The following is a 22,406-nucleotide window of genomic DNA, read 5'->3' on the forward strand; positions in this document are numbered from 1 at the left end:
ACCCCAGGGGCCTGTAAGGGGGTAATCTCAATGAATCATGAGATGTTTCTTTATTATGAAAAATCAGTTTTATTCTGTTTTAAAGGTTTGTGCACCTCACATTACTGTAAAAGTGGATATAAAAATACATAGTAACCAAATACCAAGTAGTCTTTAGTACAATGGGGAAAAACACGATGTCTATAATTTTATAGGTACCTTTATATTTGGGAAGCATATATTTTAGACAGTTAAAACATATGATTGTATGAGATGCAAATAAAAATAGATGGAAATATGATTTATTTATGTTTTGAGTTTTGTATCAATAACAAATATGGGGAATGACTTTCACTTTCCCTAGTTTGATACCATGTCTCCATCTTGTGGTAATACTTTGTCATAACTGTAACTGCATAACTTATTATTGGATTGATTCAAAATTAAGAAACTGACATTACTGTTTAGTTAATTACTAAATGTATTAACTTATCACATGACTGTCAATCACCACCAAAAAAACTAAAATCATTCATTATATTACCAGCATTTCTGACATGAATCTAACAATGTTTCTGAAATAAAATGACAAACATTACTATAACAGATTCCTGCATTTCTCATACATTTGAACATACATATGAAATAATTCATTTCAAAATGCTGTTTAAATGTAGTCCAATTTCCATTGGTTGAACTGTCCAATGGCATTTTTAAACTTATCTGGTCAGTTAAAATACTGTTATTGTTTTGTATTGTGAATGCACTCATCATTTCCAACGTGTTCCCTCAGGTGAATCAGTAGACATTTCGTTTAATTTCCACCTCATTCTTTTATTTGTTTGCTGTTAATAAGCACATTGGAGAATCCAAACATTGATACAGTGAGGAACACCTGTTCTCAGACTCATGCAGAATGTAGTTTAGACCGACAGATGTGGCTCTTTTAAATGAACCATAATGACACATTACGACTAGAGCCAACTGAGATGTTCTTAAACTATTCACAACTTAAAATAAAATACAGAACCACTGTTAAAACTGTTAGCTTAAATCCTTGAAAATCAAACAATTTAGGATGCTATGAATTTGTAATGATGATGTGCATTCACAATGGTCTTACTGTGCTGATCTGAAAGAAGAAAAAAAAAAGCACAACAACACCTGATGTGTGTAATAAGAGATCACCATATCTAAGAAAATAAAGAAGTATCCTTTCCTTTTAACCAACAAACAATTCCCTTTTGAGTATACAGTATTTCTGTTCCCATAAGTATTACAAGCAGCCCCTGAACACATCATCACAGCAGAATCTAGAAGAACAGTAAAAAAGCAGCTTACTTGACCTAGTACAACATTGTCAGGATGGGGAAAATAAAATATATTATTATTGTTATCAATGTGCACTGTAATTTCTTACACATGTGGGTTATTTTCCTTAGCTCACAAAGTTTCTGTATGGAAATTAGTGTTTTCAACATAAATTAAGAAACAAGGAAATTAAAAACCAAAGACCCTGAATTTAAAAATTAAATTTAACAGCCATTAGCCACCTGCACTAAATATACCAATGCATTTTAATAATAATAAAATGATCAATCATCCCAAAATGAAAATTTATAAAAGTCATAATTTACTCACATTTTCCTCTTCCCTTCTGAAATTTATTTAAGATGATAGTATGAAGAATGTTTCAACTGTACAATGGGCCCACAACAACATTGGACAGAAAAAACAGACTTGTTTCCAAATACTGGAAAATAATTCCAAAAGTAATTTAGGTTCTGAAGAACATGAGGGTGAATAAATATTGAAAATTTTCCAATTTGGGGTGAACTATCCCTTGAATTACCTAAAAGTTCCAGTAGAACAAACACCTGTGAGCAACATGTTTTTACAGTTGGATGGAAAAAGGGAAGTGCCTTAGAAAGTGACATGTCAGTTAAAATCGGGTTTTGAAAATGCTAAAATAGATCAGCTACATGTCATGGGTTAATTGCTGTTGCTAAAATCATACGAACACAGAAATATTTTTTATTAAGAATGGAGAATTTTAGAATCAAGGTGCCATAGTGATGTGCACTGCTTTTTCTTGCCCGCTACCATGGATTCCTAACTATTCGTTGCATGTGCAGTTTGCTCACAATCCTGATTGGCACATTGGTCAGTGCATTATTTCTGTTTGATCACATTGTTTGTAGGGAAAAACTACAGCCCATCTAACCATTCAGAGTATCTTCTGTAAAGTATGAACACGTCAACATTGGTTGATCAATGCAATAAGCAAATTTAAATGTGTTCCTCCCTTTATAGTTACATGCACACACTTATTTGGATAAAAACGTTTTGTATGATAACTGGAAAAGAGGCGAAGGTAGGACTCCTTGAACACGGTGTCCAATCTATGACTGTAACTTTTTTTGTATTTTTTTGATGAGCATTGATGATTATATGACCGTCCATCTTGTGACATTAGATTGTATCAATCTCGATGGCGTGTAAAACAAGGGTGTTGACATCAGCAGTATTTGCATCATGGTTACTGACAGTCTCTGTCACGAGGGCCATTCGCGTGCTCACTGCTTCCTCAATTCCTTCAAGTATCAAAATGGCACTGCTAGGCTGAAAACATTTTGCGTTGAGCTTGTTCACTTCCCCGACATGCCTTTCATTCTCTTCCTGAACAGCAGCATCATCGCTGCAATCTTCATCACTGACTCCATTCTCCTGGGTTGCATCTTCCTCTGTTATACCAGCTTTATCATGACCATCAATATCTGGTGTGTTCTCCTCAAAAGCATCATGGAGTGCAACATCTTTTAAAGTGGAAGCTGCGGTTTCATGTACCTTCTCAACATCGTCTTCCTCGACAGCACTGAGATCCATAGTAACTTCATTATTATGGATCCTTACTCCAGGATCTTCTTCATGAAGGACCTTGTCAGAGGCTTGTCTCACATCGCTGTCCTGTTCAGGTCCGACATCTTGAATTTCCTTCTTCAGATCATTGAAATCATCATGAATCTCTTTATTGATGACTCCATCTAGTGAGGTAATGTCTAGTGCATCTTCGACAACAGTTCTTTCTTGATCAAGATCTTCTTCATTGCATGCATCTCCATGCTGAATCTTGTCTTCAATGAGTCCATCTATCGGTGGAGCAAGACAGTCACAGTCATAATTTTGTAGATCTTTGGCATCGCTATCAAGCCTTTGCGTTTCTTTTGATCCAATCTGTTCATCCTCTTCCTCAGTTTCAACAGTAACACGGTTCGGGTGGACTTCAACTACTAATGTAATGTAACTCTCTCCCTCTTGAGGCAGCTGTTCATGGCCAATTCCCTCCTTCATGTCAAGTTCAGTCTGTTCTGCATCACTTGGTCTCGACTCGGAGTCTAAAACAACTGTAAGTTCATTTAAAGGTCCGCTGGATGTGGCTCCAGGTTTTTGTAATGAAGGCAGGTGAGGAGCAGGGCTGTAAAGAGATGTATATCATTAGGAGAAGGTAATCTTAATGTTACATTAGCATGGGCTTTGTGTCATTGCAACTGGTTTTTACCTCTCTACAGATTCATATGGAACAGGGGTAGGCCATAATTCTTGGGCCCCGCCCCCTTCCTCCTGCACCCAGCCACGGTTAGAGGAAGCGTAAGTCAGAATGGCTTCTGTCACAGTGTAAGGGGTGTGACCCTGCACACAGTCCTCAATGTGCTTGACAGGAAGCTGAGTCTGCAGGAAAAGATGGAGCTGGCTATCTGACAGACATACGGTCATGTGCAGCACTCTGTACAGGAAGACGAAAGCAATTCATTTCAAGAAAATTGCGTGTTAAAATGAACCATTCTGTATTCGATTCTATTTTTAGTTCTCCCATTTTCTTATGTTTTGTAAGAAGCAATAACCAGATGATTTTAAATAAAACTCTAGAACTGACTTGTCCAAGAAGCTCTGAAGACCTTTCCTCCTCCTTTCAATGAATTCATCATTAATAAATGAAAAGAAAGACTTTTTGGGCAGATCAGGAACAGGCCTGTGGGAAATACAACGATGTGTTAGCTCTAATGAGACAAAAAAGATGGAATATCAAAAAAAGAAAAAAGAAAACAATGCAGAAAAACTCCCTATTGCATGGCTATTCTGTGTGCTTGGAGTGGTTGTCTTGCTGCATGACAACTCTCAAGATTTTGTTCTTGGACAGGTGTCCTGACATTTTCCTTTAGAATTTGCAGGTATATTATAATACAGAATTCATCCTGGCCCAAACCATGATAAACCACCACCATGTTTCACAGATGGTAAGGTTCTTATGCTGGAATGCAATTTGTCTGACTATGGAATTGTGGAGTCTAAAAAATGTAAAGATGGTTTTGTAACCTTTTTCCAGCCTGCACTGCACAACTCTTTTTCTGAGGTCCTCAAAGACCTCCTTTGTTCATGTCATGAGTCACTTCCACAAACATGATCAGACTTTGATAGATTCCTGTTCTTTAAATAAAACAGGTCACACACTGACACCTGACAGTCATCCCACTGACTGTGGGGAAGTAGTGGCCTAGTGGTTAGAGAGTTTGACTCCTAACCCTAGGGTTGTGGGTTCGAATCTCGGGCCAGCTATACCATGACTTAGGTGCCCTTGAGCAAGACACCGAACCCCCAACTGCTCCCCAGGCGCTGCAGCATAAATGGCTGCCCACTGCTCCGGGTGTGTGTTCACGGTTTGTGTGTGTTGGATGGGTTAAATGCAGAGCATGAGTATGGGTCAGCATACTCGGCTGAATGTCACGTCACTCACTCACAATCAAAAAACCTAATTTCGCCTTCAAATTCACTGCTAATCCTAGAGATTCACAAACTTTTGCCACTCACAGATATGTTCTATTGGATCATTTTCCAGAATAAATAAATGACAAATTATATATTTTTGTCTCATTTGTTTGATTGGATTTTCTTTGACAACTTTCAGGATTTGTGAAAATCTGATGATCTTTTGGGTCATATTTATGGAGAAATATAGAACATTCTGAATATATACTGTAAATGAAGTGCTGCTTAAACGTTTGTGAACCCTTCAGAATGTTTTTTTATATATACAGTATATATATATATATATATATATATATATATATATATATATATAAAAATATATATATAATGTTTTTTTTTTTTGGCTGAGACATATGTGAAAAACAAACTTACACCAAACCAGCATTCTTTTGCAGTTTTTTCTTCAACCACACAAACTCGCTGTATCGCCGCCTCACACAGGACGTTTTGGCAGTGAATGCTTTGCTGTTTGTCTGGTGACAGAAACCAAATTCAGACCAGATAACACAAGGGCAGACAAAAACATGCGTTGAACAACAGCATAATAAAACATATATACACTAGCAAAAGACTGATATTTCGGCCAGTATTAGGTTTTTAAGACTGTGTTATAATATGGTGTATTATGTACAGTATATTAAAGACAGCCCACCCTGCCCTCTAGATATCAATATACACAAGCTGTGTTCATTGAAAATCGTGTTCAAATGAAACAATAAAATGGATAAAAAATAAAAATATAAAAAAACTCACGTAGCAAGAAAACTCTCATAAAGCAGTAATGAAATGAGGACATGACTGTGATTTAATCAACACCAATACTGTAACCAAAACAGGACTACAGAGCCTTTGGCCCTTGGAAAGAGTCACATTATTAGATTGTAATCTTGTAATACATTAAGTCCTTGAGACAAAAATACTCACATGAAGGAAAATTCTGAAGTCCACGTATGAGATCCACGACCCTTCGTTTTGAACGCGAGGATCCTGAACTCTCACAGCAAAGAATTCCTTTGTAAGAAAGTTAGAGAAATATTTTCAAGATTAAAATATACGAATATCAGACATTTATGACATTTTATACCTTTAAAAAGTCAATCCCGCGGTCCATTGTTATCAACAGCATAACCTCTTGTGTCAAATCAGCGGTTTTGTAATCTGCTATGTCTCAATGTCTTAAACCCATACGATCTCATTGCTTTAGTGGAATATTCATATCTGTCATTGCACATCACACAGATAAAGTGGATAGAATAAGAAAGAGATCTTACATCCTGCTCTTGACTTTTGATCATCCTCCTACCAGAGGTAACACGACACAAAGGACATCTGTGGAAAACCAGTCACTGCAACATGAGTCATCAACCACGACAGAACATCCCTCATCATGCATGTTTTGCTAGTTTGTTTGTTTTTTTAACTCACATGGTTGTGTCTTTTCTGTCTTTGTTTTTCCATAGCTTGAGGAAAGGAAATATTTTCACAAATCCATAAAGGGAGAAATCAGATTCCATAGACCTGGTACTGTCTACTCTCCAAAACATCACTAATTGTTGATTTGAGTATCAAAGAGACAAACATCTCCTGACTTGCTCTTTCAACTCCTCTGATGAATCATCTGCCCCTCCTCTTCCTCTAAACAGTCATTAATCATGATGATTATTTGTCAGTTTTGCGGTCAATAATAAGATTTACCCGTGATTGCTAGGGAAATTCACTGAAACTGAAAAAGTTACGTATAGCAAACCTGTGTATAGGAATACTTTGGCATTAGTGTAGTGGGTTTTAATTCGATAACTTGATGTCTGTTATATGTCTCGCAGCATTTCTTACTCGAGAGAATAGCTAGAAGATACATGTTACATGATACTTACTGTAATAGTTCTCTTTCCAGTCTGTACGCTCACGCGAACGTCAAAATATAGAGTAAAATTCGTACCGTCATCCCATCCGTCAGTGACAAATTGTGATTTTTCTTAAAGTCACTTAGCTGGTATTAGCCATACAGATAAAAGAGATTACAATTATTAAAAACACGTGAAAACACTATTGAGAGTATGCGAGTAAAGTGATCAGTTTCGTTTTTCTTCAGCTGTGAATATATAAACAAGCTGAGGTAAAATACTGCCATCTAGGGCACGGGTCGTTGTTAGTCTGCTTATGAATTATGCTTTTGATGCTAAACCAAGACAAGAGCAAGTAGGGTCACTAGGTTTTGAGAGACAGCTTGTATGTGTAGGCTACTGTTTTTATTTTCCCTGGAACGAAAATGTATTCTCTGTAGAATACAATTATAGCAACTTACTACAGGTCAGTGGTAAACATTTAACTAATATCCTTTCCCATGTTCAAGGCAGCTGTTTTTTATTACAATTTTTTTTTCTGGAATGTTGCTTTTAAATATGCAAATGAAAAATTAGCTGCAGAGGACGTAGGGAAGTCGTGGCCTAGTGGTTAGAGAGTTTGACTCCTAACCCTAGTGTTGTGGGTTTGAGTCTTGGGCTGGCAATACCACGACTTCTGTGACCTCAAGGACTTACTGCGCCGCAGCATAAATGGCTGTTCACGGTGTATGTGTGTGCACTTTGGATGGGTTAAATGCAAAGCACAAATTCTGAGTATGGGTCACCATTCTTAGCTGTATGTCGTCTCACTTTTGAAATTAAATATGCACTGTTTTGCAATTATTTCCTGAAATCTGGGGCCAATTGCCAAAATTTATCCTCTGTTAAAGCTGCAGTAGGTAACTTTTGTAAAAATATATTTTTTACATATTTGTTAAACCTGTCATTATGTCCTGACAGTAGAATATGAGACAGATAATCTGTGAAAATATCAATCTCTTCTGGCTCCTCCCAGTGGTCCTATTGCCATTTGCAGAAAGTCATCTGCTCCCAGTAAGAAATAACCAATCAGAGCTGCGGTCTGTAACTTTGTTTGTGCTCAAAATTTAGAAAAATGTATATAATAAGTGAGTACACCATGAATCCATTTTCCAAACCGTGTTTTTGGCTTGTCCTGAATCACTAGGGTGCACCTATAATAAGTGTTTATATTCTGACTATTTTAGATTGCTTCGGGGGTACCGCGGCAGAGTAACCCAGTACCTTTGTGATTCTTCATAGACATAAACAGGGACAAGTAGTTCCGGCTACGATGTTCTTCCGCAAGACGCAAGCAGTTCTGTTTATTAACCGCTTTAGCATCAAAAGTTACCTACCGCAGCTTTAAGAACTAGTCTGAACAGCAGTTAGCCAAGGGATAATCAATCATTTTCTTTGGATTCAACTTCCTGTGTAACCAACTTAAGCAAAGTTATGACCAGTTTTACAAAAGAAACAAAAACTAGATGACTTGATAGACTACTTATTTTGCAACTGATCCCTTGAACACTGAATAAAGGTTTAGAATCCTTGTTTCATTGTATTACAATATTACAGTTCTTCAGTAGAACACAAACAAAGTTTCAGTCTGTCAGTCATATAATGGAAGTGGATTGGAATCATGGCTTTGAGAGTAAAAAAAACACACACACAAACAAAACCAAATTAAACCCTGTGGCTCGTGACTATACATAGATGTGTAAAGACACGAAACGACTAGTCTGTGCAAGGCTGAACAGTATTTATATAGTTTTTACTTCTGATTCAGTGCAATATCCGAACTGTCCTGAGAGGGTTCTTAACAGCCCGTGTATGACTAATACAGACTTAAAAGTAGGGGTGGGCGGATCGATCTAAATATCGATAGTATCGATGCCAACACTGGTATTGGTATCGGATCGATACAATTGTAATTGAATCGATATTTTAATTTAAATATCTCTCCTCTACGTTCATTATATTTTGCTCGTGTCTTCTACCTCTACAATCCTGAGCAAACGCTGCTTTCACATCCTGGCCCACTTTGCTACTCCTCCCCCTCCTGCTGCTCTGCTGTGATTCGTTTTTGTGTCGTCACGTGACTCACTGACACAACGCGCCGAGGAGCAGCGAACAGAGTGAGCGAAGCTGATAGCACATTGAAGTCCAGAAGGGGGGCTCAGGGAATGTAATTCCCTATATGTATTTGGTATTGGATCGATACCAAATTTTGCAGTATTGCCCACCACTACTTAAAAGTGCATTACCACCACCTATCTCTCAAATGGACCATTGACACTCTTAGTTGAGATTGTAGATAGAGGGTCAATGATCCATTTGAGAGATAGGTGGCATTCGGACATTGCACTGAATCAGAGTAAAAAAAAAAAAATTATTTAAATACTGTTTATTTTCTTGCACAGATCGATCGTTTTGTTCCTGTGAGCTGCAGGGTTTAATTTGATTTTACGTTTTTTTTTTTTTTTTTTTTTACGCTCAAAGCCATGATTCCCATTCACTTCCAATTATATGACTGTCAGACTGCAATTGTTTGAGTTAAAAATCTTCATTTGTTTTCTACTGAAGAAACAAAGTCACCTACTGGATGCCCTGGGGATAAGCAGATAAACATCAAATTTCAATTTTTGGGTGAACTATCCCTTTAAGGAAGCAAAATTTCAAAATCGACCAGTGCATGTATAAACAATGTTTTTTCTTGAATAAAAGACTTGCATAAAATGCTTATCTGACTGCAAGATTCAGATAGTCTAAATAATAGTGTATATATATATATATATATATATATATATATATATATATATATATATATATATATATATATATATATATATATATATATATATATATATATATATAATAGTTCTGTTATTATACTATAACATCTTAATATTGTGACACTGGTGTTGTTTTCAGTGGTGAAATAGTGTCTGATGTAACGATGAAGGTGGTGTCTCAGTGGAGTGTTGATTGTAAGAACTTTATCCTCTGTAATCTTCTTTAGCTTCTGTTGCATGCAGGTGGGGATGTCATATGGACCTGCAGAGACGGACAGGGACAATGAGACTTCGGCTTCATTTGATCGCTGATTTGAGGGTGTATTCTGGCTGGTGAGTTTATGACAATAATAACATAGTGGATTATTTGAATACTACCAAGATTGTGATGTTTGTTCTTTCCCCAACAAAAGAAATGGAGGACACAGAGGTCCGACAACAAATGCTGGACAATCAGGTATCTCAGAAATTAGTGCATTTTGATTAGTCATTTACTTATACTTTTGTGTTACATATTTAATCAATAATATGTAGTTTTTTTTTTTTCGTTTTTTTTTTCAAGTTTATTAACCATGACATTTTTGTCATGCTCAATATCATCCAATAGCATCCTATAGATTTTTGACTCCATTACGTTTTGAAGATATGTATAAATACTTATGGCATTACTGAGTAGTTAACATCTTATATATATATATATATATATATATATGTGTGCGTGTGTGTGTGTGTGTGACATTTAACAATCACTTTATATCATGTCAACTCTCATAGCGGTCGCTTTTAATCAAGAAACAACAAAGAAGAAGGGCAGATTCCCGGATGATCACAGCTAATCATGACATCTGTCCCAAGACACGCAGACAGAAAGCTGAGTCTGACGATACAGCTTTATTGATAAGCCAGTCTCAGAGCAACATTGCTCTCAGTGGTGCGTAAACACTTACTCTAAAGATACCAGAGCCTTAATGTTAACATGTAATTTTTTTTTTTTTTTTTTTTTTTACAAAAAAATAACATCCTGCCTATATATTATCAGACATGCAACCTGAGGAGATTTCCGAAAACACGGTGGAAGAGATTTGTTTAGGAGAACTGACCATTTCATCCAGGACAGAAGAGGATCCGGAAGAGGTAGCTGATTCTGTTCCAGTCATCACTAAGAAAATCGATCTAGAGATCAGCCCACAGCACAGCGCTAAATGCACTTTAGAAACAGAAGGCCAAGCAGATGGAAAGAAAACTAAGAAGAAGGGTGTGAAAAAAGGGCAAACAAAATGTAAGTGTTCTTTTTTTTTCCATTTTCAATTCTAACTTTTGAATTTGCCTCAGTGTGATGTACCTTTACATTTTGTTGCTCTGCGCATTCTAGTACTTGAGGCCAAACTTGCTTTAGAAGGGGAGGAAAATGAAGGGAAAGAGAAAAAACCAGTGAAGAAGAAAGATAAGACAAAGGAATCTAAGGAGAACGTGAGGACAGAAGAGCAGTCTTGTAAGTGCACCAGAGATGTGTCTCCATTGTTAAGCATGATAGAAGTTAAAGGCCGTTTCCTGTAGCACAGCCCAGTGCCTTATCCATAAATAGGAAATAACCTGACACTGGCATTGTTTACATTCCAACTCGTGGTATTTTCCAGCAATTCAGACTGATTCGGTCATGGAAATCAACATTAATGAAGAGAAAAAACCTGAGTCAGAGAGTGAGGATGAGAGAAAAGACTGGACAAAGAGCCCCATCCCTCCAACACCAAAGAGAAAACAACAACCGAAACCAAGTATACAGATCTCATCTCCATATTAACCTGTTTTGTTTAATAATGGTTTCGTTTGATGTGGCCTGATTGTTATTTTTAGTTTTCTGTCTTTGTAGTGAGATGTCATCTGAGTGACAGTGAGGAAGAAAAAGTGGAAGAAGAGGAGGAGGACGAGAAGAGGGTAGCTAAAAAAACACCAAAGAAGTCTAAAAAAGGAGGAAAAAATAATGATAATATTGCTTCTTTAAACTCCAACTATAAAGAGCCTTCTTCTGACAGTGAATCTTTGGACATGGGAAAAGTAAGACTGTCTAAATCCATTCATATAGTGTTGTACGTGTGTGTGTGTGTGTGTGTGTGTGCATGTACAATTTTCTGTATATAATTTTAGCATCATTGATATACTATTATACTTTTTGTTAGTATTTTTAATTAGATTTTGCTAAGATATTTAACTTTTTGTTTTACAGTTTAGTTATTTTAGTACTTACACCCCCCCCCTGATTTTTTTTAAATTTTATTTGAATTTAATATTTATTTTATTTAAAGTAATGACAATTACATTTTTAATGGCTTTTGGTTTAACTAATACAGTAACCCTGATATTCTTTGTTTTATCTTTCTTGTGCAGTCCTCTCCGATGTCTTTGGAGGATCTGGAACAGTTTGCCATGCGTCCTGCTCCACGAGATGTGACTATTCAGTGCAGGATCACCAGAGACAGGAGAGGAGTGGAGAAAGGCATCTTTCCCACGTATTACCTCCACATGGAAAAGGAGGATGGGAAAAGGGTTAGCAGAAGTGTGAATAAAGTAAAATATGTGAAATAATGCCTTTTTTCATTGCTTAACATATTGTTCTCTTGTCCAATGTTTCGGATGGGCAGGTCTTTCTTATGGCTGGAAGAAAAAGAAAGAAGTGTAAAACATCGTATTATTTGATATCAATCGATCCAATCGATTTATCCAGAGATACTGACAGCTACATAGGCAAACTAAGGTCAGTGCAATTAAAGTGTGTATCACAAATATTGTTTGTAATTCTGCCTCTGCTAAAATATAGAAATTGTCTCCACAGATCAAATGTCTTGGGAACTAAATTCACTGTGTATGATAATGGCGAGAATCCAGAAAGGAAACCATTCATTAAAGAAACGGATAAACTGCGACAAGAGCTAGCAGCAATTTGTTATGTAAGATGCTAACAGTGTGCTTATTTTTATTCAGATGTCTACAGTACATATATTTTAAATATATATTTATTCTGTTCTGATTGGGGGGAAAAAGGAAACGTGTTCTTCTCTTTACTGTCACACAGGAGAAAAATGTTTTGGGTTTCAAAGGACCTAGAAAAATGACAGTAATTATCCCTGGTATGCATGAGAATGATGAGAGAGTTGTTATACAGCCAAAAAGTGTGAGTATTATGTTTTAGATTCTTGTTAATCACTTTTTTTTTTCATCAATTGCAATATTACGTTTCTTCTTTTGGATATACACTACCATTCAGAAGTTTGGGGTCTGAAAGATTTGTATGTTTTTGAAAGAAGTCTCTTATGCTCAGCGTGAATGATAATACTGTGAAATGTTATTACAATCTTAAATAACTGTTTGTTTGTTGTATTGTACTTTATGTCTTGAAAAAATGCATCACACTCAGATAAAGACTATTAAATACATTATTTCTGTTTCTATCTAATGATGTGTTTGGTTCAGTGATCAAATCAGCTGTTTTATTATATATGCATATATATATAATGAAAATTACATTTGAATGTCCCAGGAGCTGGAGTCTCTGCTCACCCGATGTGAGAATGGTAACAAAGAGAATCTTGTCACCCTTGTAAATAAATCACCCAGCTGGAATGAGCAAACGCAGTCGTATGTGCTCAATTTCCATGGCCGGGTTACTCAGGCATCTGTGAAAAACTTTCAGATTGTCCATCCAGATAATGGTGAGTGAGAGGTTATCCTTCTTTTTTTCGTTTTGAATCTCTGTCTTTGTGTTTGTAGTTGCTATATCATATAATGTATGAAAAATAATAATGTCAATGATCATCTCTTTCCAGTGGACTACATAGTGATGCAGTTTGGGCGGGTAGCAGAAGATGTGTTTTCCATGGACTACAGCTTTCCCATGTGTGCTCTACAGGCATTTGCCATCACTCTCTCCTCCTTTGATGGCAAACTGGCCTGTGAATAAGCTTCATTCATCTGTGTTTTCTGTTCTTTGAAAAAGGGAAACTTTGCATTCATTTAAGATTTGAGATGTTCTTGCAGTTGAATGAACTTTAGATTTTTACTGTTATCCACAAATTACAATGTACAGTGGATAATTGATCTGTTTTACTAAATATGAATCCATAATTAGACATGCCTGTTTAAAGCAAACATTTTTCTTTGTTTACATGAAAAAGAAAGCCATTGGTCTTATATAAGTTTATATTATACAGTTACTCTCAATAAAGTTATATTCACCAACTCACAGACCGTCATTATTCTTTTGCTTTCTTTTTGAGATATTTGAGATCCATGTGGAATATTATAGGTGCAAAATATATATATATAATGGAAAATGTCTTTATTTTTTGTAATTTAATTAAAAAAGCTAACTTTCTAGATTCGTATAGATATATTTATTTCCAGTGGGGGGCAGTAAAAGCCATTTATCGGTTTTCATACCTCTGCAAACTAAAATAGAAGAAGAAAAGGACAAATTCGTATGCAATCACATTGCCACATTTTGAACTCTCAGCATAACTGAAGTTGGTCCATGTTATTGACGTATTATTATTCAGGAACCTCACACACAGCGACCATCAGCAATCTGCTCTGAAAGTTATTTGTGGAAGCTGTGGTGTGAAATGTGACTTAGAATGGAAACTCCCTCCTTTTGGTTTTGAGCTTGCGGACAGATGAGCTAACGAACGCCTCTTAAGACAGGAACTTTTCATCTGAGCTGGATATAAGATACATCGAGAATGCGGGACCGGACCAAAGAACTGGGCAATGTGAGTACAAAGTGTGGCAGTGCCCTCAGGAAACCGGCTAACTTAACGTGCTAACGGGCTAAACCGCTGTAACTGCCCAACTGCGATTTATTCTCACGGGTCACAGTGACTTCTTGGACTGTTTGAGTATCATTATGCAGATTCCTGAAATAATAATAATAAAAAATGAAATCCCACAGACTGCAAGCTAACACCCTTCTGCTCTACCAACCCTACAGTGTAACTTAAGTGGGGTGTAACTTTATTTAGCCTGCATACAAACTAGCAGCCATTAGTGTTAGTAGTTGATTCAGTGATCCCACCCCCCAAGAAAATCAAAATGAACTAATTTCAGTCATATTTAGCACTAAAAGTTAGCCGTTGTTTTTTTTTTTTTTTAAACCCTCAGGAAGAAATGTTTAATATCACATCCTTTAGGTGCCGTTTCTTTCCATAAAACTGAACTATGTGTTTATAACTTTTTCTGACACTTCCCCCATCTGTAACGCGACGCGTAAGTTAATTATAGAGCGCATAAATACATATTTCAAAGTATAGCAAAGTCTGAATCCGTATGTTTCTCTTTTCACTAGCCTCCTGATGTCTCGGATGAAGATAAAGAGACCACTCTCATGATAAAGCCTGGATCTGGGAGCTTAGCAAATGACGATAAAGAAAATGAAAACTTCTTTAAAAAGGTTCATTTTGAGTCATTGTAGCACATTTGAACTTTTTTTTTTTTAAAGCATTATGAGAACTTTCAATTGTAGTATGCACATAAATCATTAGGGAACTCTGGAGTTGTGTAACTACACACCACTACCAAGCCACTACCTCCAAACTCCATGTTAATAGATCCTTTTGACTTCATAAAATATACATTTTTTGCCATGAATTATATTTTTGTTGCCTGTATGGTTTGGTATTTCAAAGTTTCTGGAGTCTAACTGATTATTGTCATAATTACACCCTATTTTTTATGTAGGTTCAGGAGATTCGAGAGGGGCTTGAAACAATTAAAAGGAAGGTGTCTGAACTGGAGAACAAACAGAAAACAGTGTTAGGAGTTGCACTTCCAGAGGAAAGTGAGTAGCTCAGCTTAGGGTTGGGTATTTTTATATTTCAACACATTTCTTGTTCTCCTTTTTTCAGTTTAAGTTTTATCATCCAAAAAATACATATATACAAAAAATCTCCTTGGCAATAGGTATGAAAAAGGAACTGCAGTCCCTCAGAGAAGACATCAAAGTCATGACCAGCCAGATCCAAAAGAAGTTAAAAAGTGAGACTTATAAATAAAAACACAGGTGGTTGTTTTTGACCTTGTTCTGCTGGACCTACTGGAAGTGTGTAATTATACAGTACGTTTATGTCACAGGCATCGAACCTAAGAAAGCTGAAGGTGAAGAGATATATATTTCGGTAAATGTTAGAATGCGGAGAACCCAGGTGAGTTGCTTTTTAATACACATTTTATAAATATTTAGTTTGTAAATATCATTCTTGAACAGTGTTGTTTTGGCTCAGAATAATCTCCTCCTCCCTTTTTTTCCTCAATATCCTTTAAAAGCATGGCGTTTTGTCCCGTGAATTTCTGGAAGTGATGGGTCACTGTAATACAATTCAAGCCCAATACAGAGACAGAAATGTGGAGAGGATACACAGACAACTCAAAATCAGTATGGGCTTTTTCTGTCTTGTTTCATTCTATTGATAACACCATGGCTCTAACACAGGTCTTTCACAAGTCATGTTTTTCTTCATTTAAGTTTTCTTTAGTACAGTGGTTTTTAAACCGGTCCTGCGAACACCCCCAGCACTGCACATTTTCAGTATCTCCCTCATCTACCACACCTGATTCAACTCAATCAGCTCATTAGTAAAGAATGCAAGACCTGAAATGTGTGTGTCTAAGGACCCCTGGACATGGCATGCATGAAAGAAAGTAGGCTAAATCGTACGCACAATTTACTATTTCATTCCCTCGACTTATAAATTGTCTGCACGATTTACTAATTCATTCCCTCGATTTGATAAATCGTGTACATGATTTATAAATTGAGAGAACGAATGAGTAAATTGTGCGCACGATTTAACAAATCGAGGGAACGAAATAGTAAATTGTGCGCACGATTTGACAAATCGAGGGAAAGAAATAGTAAATTGTGCACTTTTTAGGACACAGAGGGAACGAATGAGTAAATCGAGCACACGTTTTAGGACACAGGGAACGAATGAGTAAATCGAGCGCACGTTTTAGGACACAGGGAACGAATGAGTAAATCGAGCGCACGTTTTAGGACACAGGGAACGAATGAGTAAATCGAGCGCAGGTTTTAGGACACAGGGAACGAATGAGTAAATCGAGGGCACGTTTTAGGACACAGGGAACGAAATAGTAAATCGTGCGCACGTTTTAGGACACAGGGAACGAATGAGTAAATCGAGGGCACGTTTTAGGACACAGGGAACGAAATAGTAAATCGTGCGCACGTTTTAGGACACAGAGGGAACGAATGAGTAAATCGTGAGCACATTTTTGGAGACAGAGGGAACAAATGAGTAAATCGTGCGCACGTTTTAGGACACAGAGGGAACGAATTAGTAAATAATGCGCACGATTTAGCAAATCGGGGGAACAAAATAGTAAATCGTGCACACGTTTTAGGACACGGAGGGAACGAATGAGTAAATCGTGAGCACATTTTTGGAGACAGAGGGAACAAATGAGTAAATCGTGCGTATGTTTTAGGTCACAGAGGGAACTAATTAGTAAATCGTGCTCACGATTTAGCAAATCGAGGGAACGAAATAGTAAATCGTGTGCACGTTTTAGGACACAGAGGGAACGAATTAGTAAATCGTGCGCACAATTTTTTTTTTTTTCTTGAATGTCATGTGCAGGGCTTCGTATGTGTCAGATATAGGGAGACAAACAAAATGTGAGGTGCTAGGGGTGCTTGCAGGATTGGTTTAAAAACCGCTGCTTTAATATGATCCACAATGCTGGGTGTTTAAGTTTATAAGTCCAAGACTACTGCAGTATCAGTCAGAGCAACATTGCTTTCACTTGCATTGTTCCTACAAGACAAAATAAAATGGAATGTTATTAAATAAAACTAGCGTGAATGTGGTTTCCTTTACAGCTGGTAACAATGTGACAGATGAGGAGCTGGAATCGATGCTTGAGAGTGGACAAACCGATGTTTTCACACAAAATGTGAGTGTTTTGTGTAGTGTGCCTGCATTGATTTGAATGCATAAGTGTAAGTCTAGCATTCTGCCTATAGATATTCAATGCTTTTCCTTCTACAATTACTTGAAGAAAACAGTCCACAGTAGAGTGATATTGTTTATTATAGTCTTCTGATTTCTTAATGTCACATTTCCAGTTTTCTCTTTTGCTTGCATTGGTATGGATGTGTTTCCTTTGGTGAGATCCTTTTATGAAACGTTCCATCTAAAATGTAATTGTTATTTCTAGTTTTTGATGACGTTGATTAACCAATCCGGGTATTTAGTGATATAATAATTTATAATAAATAAGGGGCATTTTCCTGTTTCCTGACCCTCCTCTTTCTGAGTTTCATTTGAAGCAGTAGAAACTACAATTAATAGTCAAAGTAGGACCTACATTTAGAAAGAGGAATAATGGGGGCACCTTTGGAGATAAAGTATCTTTGAGTGTTATTGCCCTTTTTATTCCAGATTAAGTAAATCTTCGATGTCAACGTCATTAAAAGCAATGCTTGAAGAAAATGTCTTACATTTTTAGTACCTCCTTTTTACACTTTTACATTTACACTTCCCTTTTAAAATTTTGATTAATGTCATTCTTCACCTTATATATTCAGCTTTTTAAAGAACCCTTCCAACCCCATTTGCCTGCAATGAAACGTCACCACCATGATGCATTTCACTGTTGTCCTATTTGATCACATGAAACATCCTGTTCAGTGTCTTCGTGAACCATTGTGTAAAAATCAAACTGTTCTTGCAGATTTTGAATGATGCTAAAGCTACCAGACAGGCTCTGAACGAGATCGAGTCACGGCATGATGAGATCATCAAGCTAGAGAAAAGCATTAAAGAGCTACATGACATGTTTCAGTACCTTGCAATGGAGGTTGAAGCACAGGTGAGGTGAACACACTTGATATATTTAGTACATTCCTCAGATGTCTAGGACATTAAAAACCATGATGTTCTATCATTCAAAAATACTTCGTTTTATTTAATAAATTATATCATTTTATTAAATCTGTTTTTCATGTGGATAACTAACTTGTTTTTTTTCAGGGTGAAATGGTGGACAGGATTGAGGAGAGCATAAAGAGTTCCCATAATTATGTGGAAAAGGCTGTTGCTGACACAGCTGCTGCTGTAGTAACTTCCAGAAAAGTCCGCAAAGTGAGCAAAGTTTTGATATGATTATTTATTTATTGATGTGATTTCATTACATCATTCACGGTGACTGATAAATTTTCTTCTTCACAGAAAAAAATATGGATTGCATTATGTCTTGCTATTTTGCTTGTAATAATAGCCATTATTGTGGCTGTCAATTTTATTTGAGGTAAGTTTCATGAATTATATTGAATTTGAATGCCCAAATGTATGCAAGCTATTTAAAGGTGCTGTAGGGAACTTTTGTAAAAAAAAAAATATTTTTTTACATATTTGTTAAACCTGTCTTTATGTCCTGACAGTAGAATATGAGACAGATAATCTGTGAAAAAAATCAAGCTCCTCTGGCTCCTCCCAGTGCTCCTATTGCCATTTGCAGAAAGTCATGCGCTCCCGGTAAAAAACAACCAATCAGAGGTCCGGTCCGTAACTTTGTTTGTGTTCAAAATGTAGAAAAATGAACATAATAAGCGAGTACACCATGAATCCATTTTCCAAACCGTGTTTTTAGCTTGTCCTGAATCACTAGGGTGCACCTATAATAAGTGTTTATATTCTGACTATTTTAGATTGCTTCGGGGGTACCGCGGCGGAGTAACCCAGTACCTTTGTGATTCTTCATAGACATAAACAGAGAGAAGTAGTTCCGGCTACGATGTTCTTCCGCAAGACGCAAGCAGTTCTGTTTATTAACCGCTAGAGCATCAAAAGTTCCCTACTGCAGCTTTAAAGGGAGAGTTCACCCAAAAATGTAAATGTATTTTTTATGTACTCACCCTAAGGCCATCCAAAATATAGGTGACTTTTTGTCTTCATTAGAAAGTAATGAACATTTTTAACTGAAACCGTGATCCTTGGTGATTCATAAAATGCAAGTCAGCGGCTGATGCAAGCCGTCATCTTGTAGTCCCATATACACAAGGGAATGGCTTGGCATGCAAAATCCACTCATCAGTGCTCATTGGCAGTTGAATTCCACCCTAATGTTTCTTTTACCTATTCTCTTACCTATTGTGCTCCCAAGGGGAATGAGGGTTATAGAAGTAACAAGACGATCTGTGCTGCTTGAGCCATGAATGGTAGCAGACTTGCATTTTATTATGAAAATTTAAATTATGTAATTAATAACTTACCCTCATTATGTTTCAAACTGGTAAGACCTCTGTTTATCTTTGGAACACAGTTTAAGATATTTCAGATTTAGTCCGAGAGCTCTTAGTCCCTCCATTGAAGCTTTGTGTATGGTATACTGTCCATGTCCAAAAGGTAAGAAAAACATCATCAAAGTAGTCCATGTGACATCAGAGGGTTTTTGAAGCATCTGAAATACATTTTAGTCCAAAAATAGCAAAAACGACGACTTTATTCAGCATTGTCTTCTCTTCCGTGTCTGTTGTGAGAGATAGTTCAAAACAAAGCAGTCTGGATATCCGGTTCGCGAACAAATCATTCAGTTCACCAAATCGAACTGAATCGTTTTAAATGGTTCGCATCTTTAATACGCATTCATCCACAAATGACTTAAGCTGTTAACTTTTTTTAACATGTCTGACACTCCCTCTGAGTTCAAACAAACAAATATCCCGGAGTAATTCATTTACTCAATCAGTACATTGACTGAACTGCTGTGAAGAGAGAACTGAAGATGAACACCGAGCCGAGCCAGATAACGAACAATAGACTGACTCGTTAGACTAAATCTAAAATATCTTAAACTGTGTTCCAAAGATAAACGGAGGTCTTACAGGTTTGAAACAACATGGGGGTAAGTTATTAAATACATAATTTTGCTATCTGGGTGAACTTACCCTTTAATCTCACTTAGTCACCTACATCTTGGATGGCCTGAAGTTAGTAAATTAACAGCAAATTTTAATTTTGGGGTTAACTATCCCTTTAAAGGATTAGTTCACTTCCAATATAAAAATTTCCTTATAATTTACTAGTTTAATTTATCTAGTGAAATTATGTACTTTTTAACCACAAATGCTTATCTTGCACTAGCTCCGCGATTTGCATCCGCAAATTCATGCATTACGTAATCTTCGTCTGTGTACTCCGATTTAAAAAATGATAGAGTAGCACTCCTGCGCTGAAAATCCAAATATACTTCGCAGAAGAAATACATGCCTATCACTGCAGCTGAATAAACAGAAGATTTAACTGCTTTCATTGATTCAGTGTGACTAATAAACACACGACTGCGGCAATACATGATTTATCTGAGTTCTTGTAATTATAATTTTCATCATAATAAAGTATATCTATAATGAAATGCTAATCGACATAGCCTTTATCACTGCTTAGAATACAATGAAATATTGTGTGCCTTAATTAATCTGTTAAGAAGCCACATTATCTCACAGAAGGATTTATTTTAAACACTCGACTGACGTTATGAAGTGAATTTGGAGTTTAAACATGTTATTAAATTTGGTATTTTCACATGCTCTCAGATGGAGCAACATTTACTACACTGAGCCGTAGCTCACGGAGAAGACACTCAAACAGAGCATTATCGTGAATGATTCCATCGATTTCATAAACCTACAATTATATCGTCTGCGATTACGAATGCGATTTTGCATAGCTTGTCCGAGAACAACAGCTCTGTGAAGTAAATGCTGTTCCACCTGAAAGCAGGTGATGGAGATTTTTGTCAAGTGCGCATGACAATCACGATTAATCGCGTTTCAATTAATCATGCAGCCCTAGTCCCCATTGAAGCCATTATGGAGAAAAATCATGGAATGTTTTCCTATAAAAACTTAATTTCTTTGCGACTGAAGAAAGAAAGACATGAACATCTAGGATGACATGGTGTGAGTAAATTATCAGGAAATTTTTATTCTGGAAGTGAACCAATCCTATAAGTGTCTCTTATTGCCAATTGTTTTACAGTTCTGTCATAATTATTTAAATGTATTCAATATTTAAATCTTTTCTTCTTTTTTTTTTTTTTTTTTTAGTTTTTTTTTTTTTTTTTTACAGCTGCTTTTTTTCCTACAAAGGAGGACATGATTTAGATTTCCTGAAAATGTATCTGCTGCACCACTGGGATATTCAAAGTAACCTGGTCAAAACGGTTTGAATTAACTGATTACTTTATTGACTGTTTTCTAGATGGTATACTTAATTTGCAGAAACCAACACTAAAACATGGTCATTTGGGTAGATTAACAAAAATGATTCCTAATAAGATTCCTAATATATACCGCTTCAAGCTCAAGAACTCTGAATGATGGGCCAATTGTCTTTGTAATGTTTAGTTGTCTTTTGTGCTATCTGTTGTGATTTATCTTTTTGTAATGCCATTTCAAACTTGAAATTTGCTAAAATAGCTTTTTGAGGTCATTTGTGTATATATAAAAACTAATTTTATACTCTGCATTATAGTAACTACCTTTAAAAATACAACTCTTGTTCTCACAATGACGTTGCATACTTGTATATTTTAACTTATCTGTGCTCTGTCCCAGTTAAGACATGCACTTTTAAGATAATTATGTACAGTTGTTTATTGCCTCAACCGTGGTGCCTTTGAGCAATAACTTTTAGCTGCCCATTGTGTGGCACTATAAGTGTCAAGATCACCAAGAGTGCAGTTTATCTGGTTTCAGTTTGCAGCCTGTACTGCCACACATTTCATTCTGGTGTAAAATTGTAATTTTTAAATAAAGTGCATTATATATCTGATCTTGTAGTGTTTTTATTTTTATATCTAATATAAAAAAAATTAGATAATAATTAATTTTGGTATTTCTAATAAAAAATACATACTATGCAGCCTGTATTAG

The 22,406-nt window shown here is 36.3% G+C and overlaps 3 protein-coding genes across 7 annotated transcripts; 2 read left to right on the plus strand and 1 right to left on the minus strand.

The window, feature by feature from the left end:
• Positions 1-450: 450 nt before the first annotated feature.
• LOC113056066 (uncharacterized) lies at positions 451-6,905 on the minus strand. 5 transcript variants are annotated; one of them, XM_026222542.1, is made up of 8 exons: positions 6,678-6,905; positions 6,229-6,263; positions 6,075-6,132; positions 5,728-5,814; positions 5,176-5,276; positions 3,914-4,009; positions 3,539-3,763; positions 451-3,454 (listed from the first exon to the last, which is right to left on the minus strand). In XM_026222542.1, exons 3-8 carry the CDS (start codon positions 6,096-6,098, stop codon positions 2,452-2,454), a joined length of 1,536 nt encoding a protein of 511 aa, XP_026078327.1. In that variant the 5' UTR covers positions 6,099-6,132; positions 6,229-6,263; positions 6,678-6,905; the 3' UTR covers positions 451-2,451. The 5 variants fall into 5 exon arrangements, with proteins under 5 accessions (XP_026078327.1, XP_026078324.1, XP_026078326.1 ...); XM_026222539.1 differs by having other exon boundaries at positions 6,229-6,438; XM_026222541.1 differs by having other exon boundaries at positions 6,075-6,149; positions 6,229-6,438.
• Positions 6,906-9,703: 2,798 nt separating this feature from the next.
• Positions 9,704-13,687, plus strand: LOC113056068 (tubby protein homolog). The gene is made up of 13 exons (XM_026222544.1): positions 9,704-9,793; positions 9,874-9,917; positions 10,235-10,391; positions 10,500-10,739; positions 10,833-10,952; positions 11,098-11,235; positions 11,331-11,515; positions 11,846-12,004; positions 12,100-12,212; positions 12,291-12,405; positions 12,531-12,629; positions 12,996-13,167; positions 13,282-13,687. The coding sequence occupies exons 2-13, from the start codon at positions 9,876-9,878 to the stop codon at positions 13,413-13,415; spliced, it is 1,674 nt and encodes a 557-aa protein (XP_026078329.1). The 5' UTR covers positions 9,704-9,793; positions 9,874-9,875; the 3' UTR covers positions 13,416-13,687.
• Positions 13,688-13,898: 211 nt separating this feature from the next.
• On the plus strand, positions 13,899-22,305 carry LOC113056069 (syntaxin-4). Its single transcript, XM_026222545.1, has 11 exons — positions 13,899-14,223; positions 14,796-14,900; positions 15,188-15,287; positions 15,410-15,484; positions 15,581-15,651; positions 15,773-15,881; positions 17,349-17,422; positions 18,203-18,340; positions 18,502-18,612; positions 18,700-18,778; positions 21,579-22,305. The coding sequence occupies exons 1-10, from the start codon at positions 14,194-14,196 to the stop codon at positions 18,775-18,777; spliced, it is 891 nt and encodes a 296-aa protein (XP_026078330.1). The 5' UTR covers positions 13,899-14,193; the 3' UTR covers position 18,778; positions 21,579-22,305.
• Positions 22,306-22,406: the final 101 nt, after the last annotated feature.

Source organism: Carassius auratus, chromosome 37 (assembly GCF_003368295.1).
Source record: "Carassius auratus strain Wakin chromosome 37, ASM336829v1, whole genome shotgun sequence".
In the NCBI taxonomy this organism is placed as follows: Eukaryota; Metazoa; Chordata; class Actinopteri; order Cypriniformes; family Cyprinidae; genus Carassius; species Carassius auratus.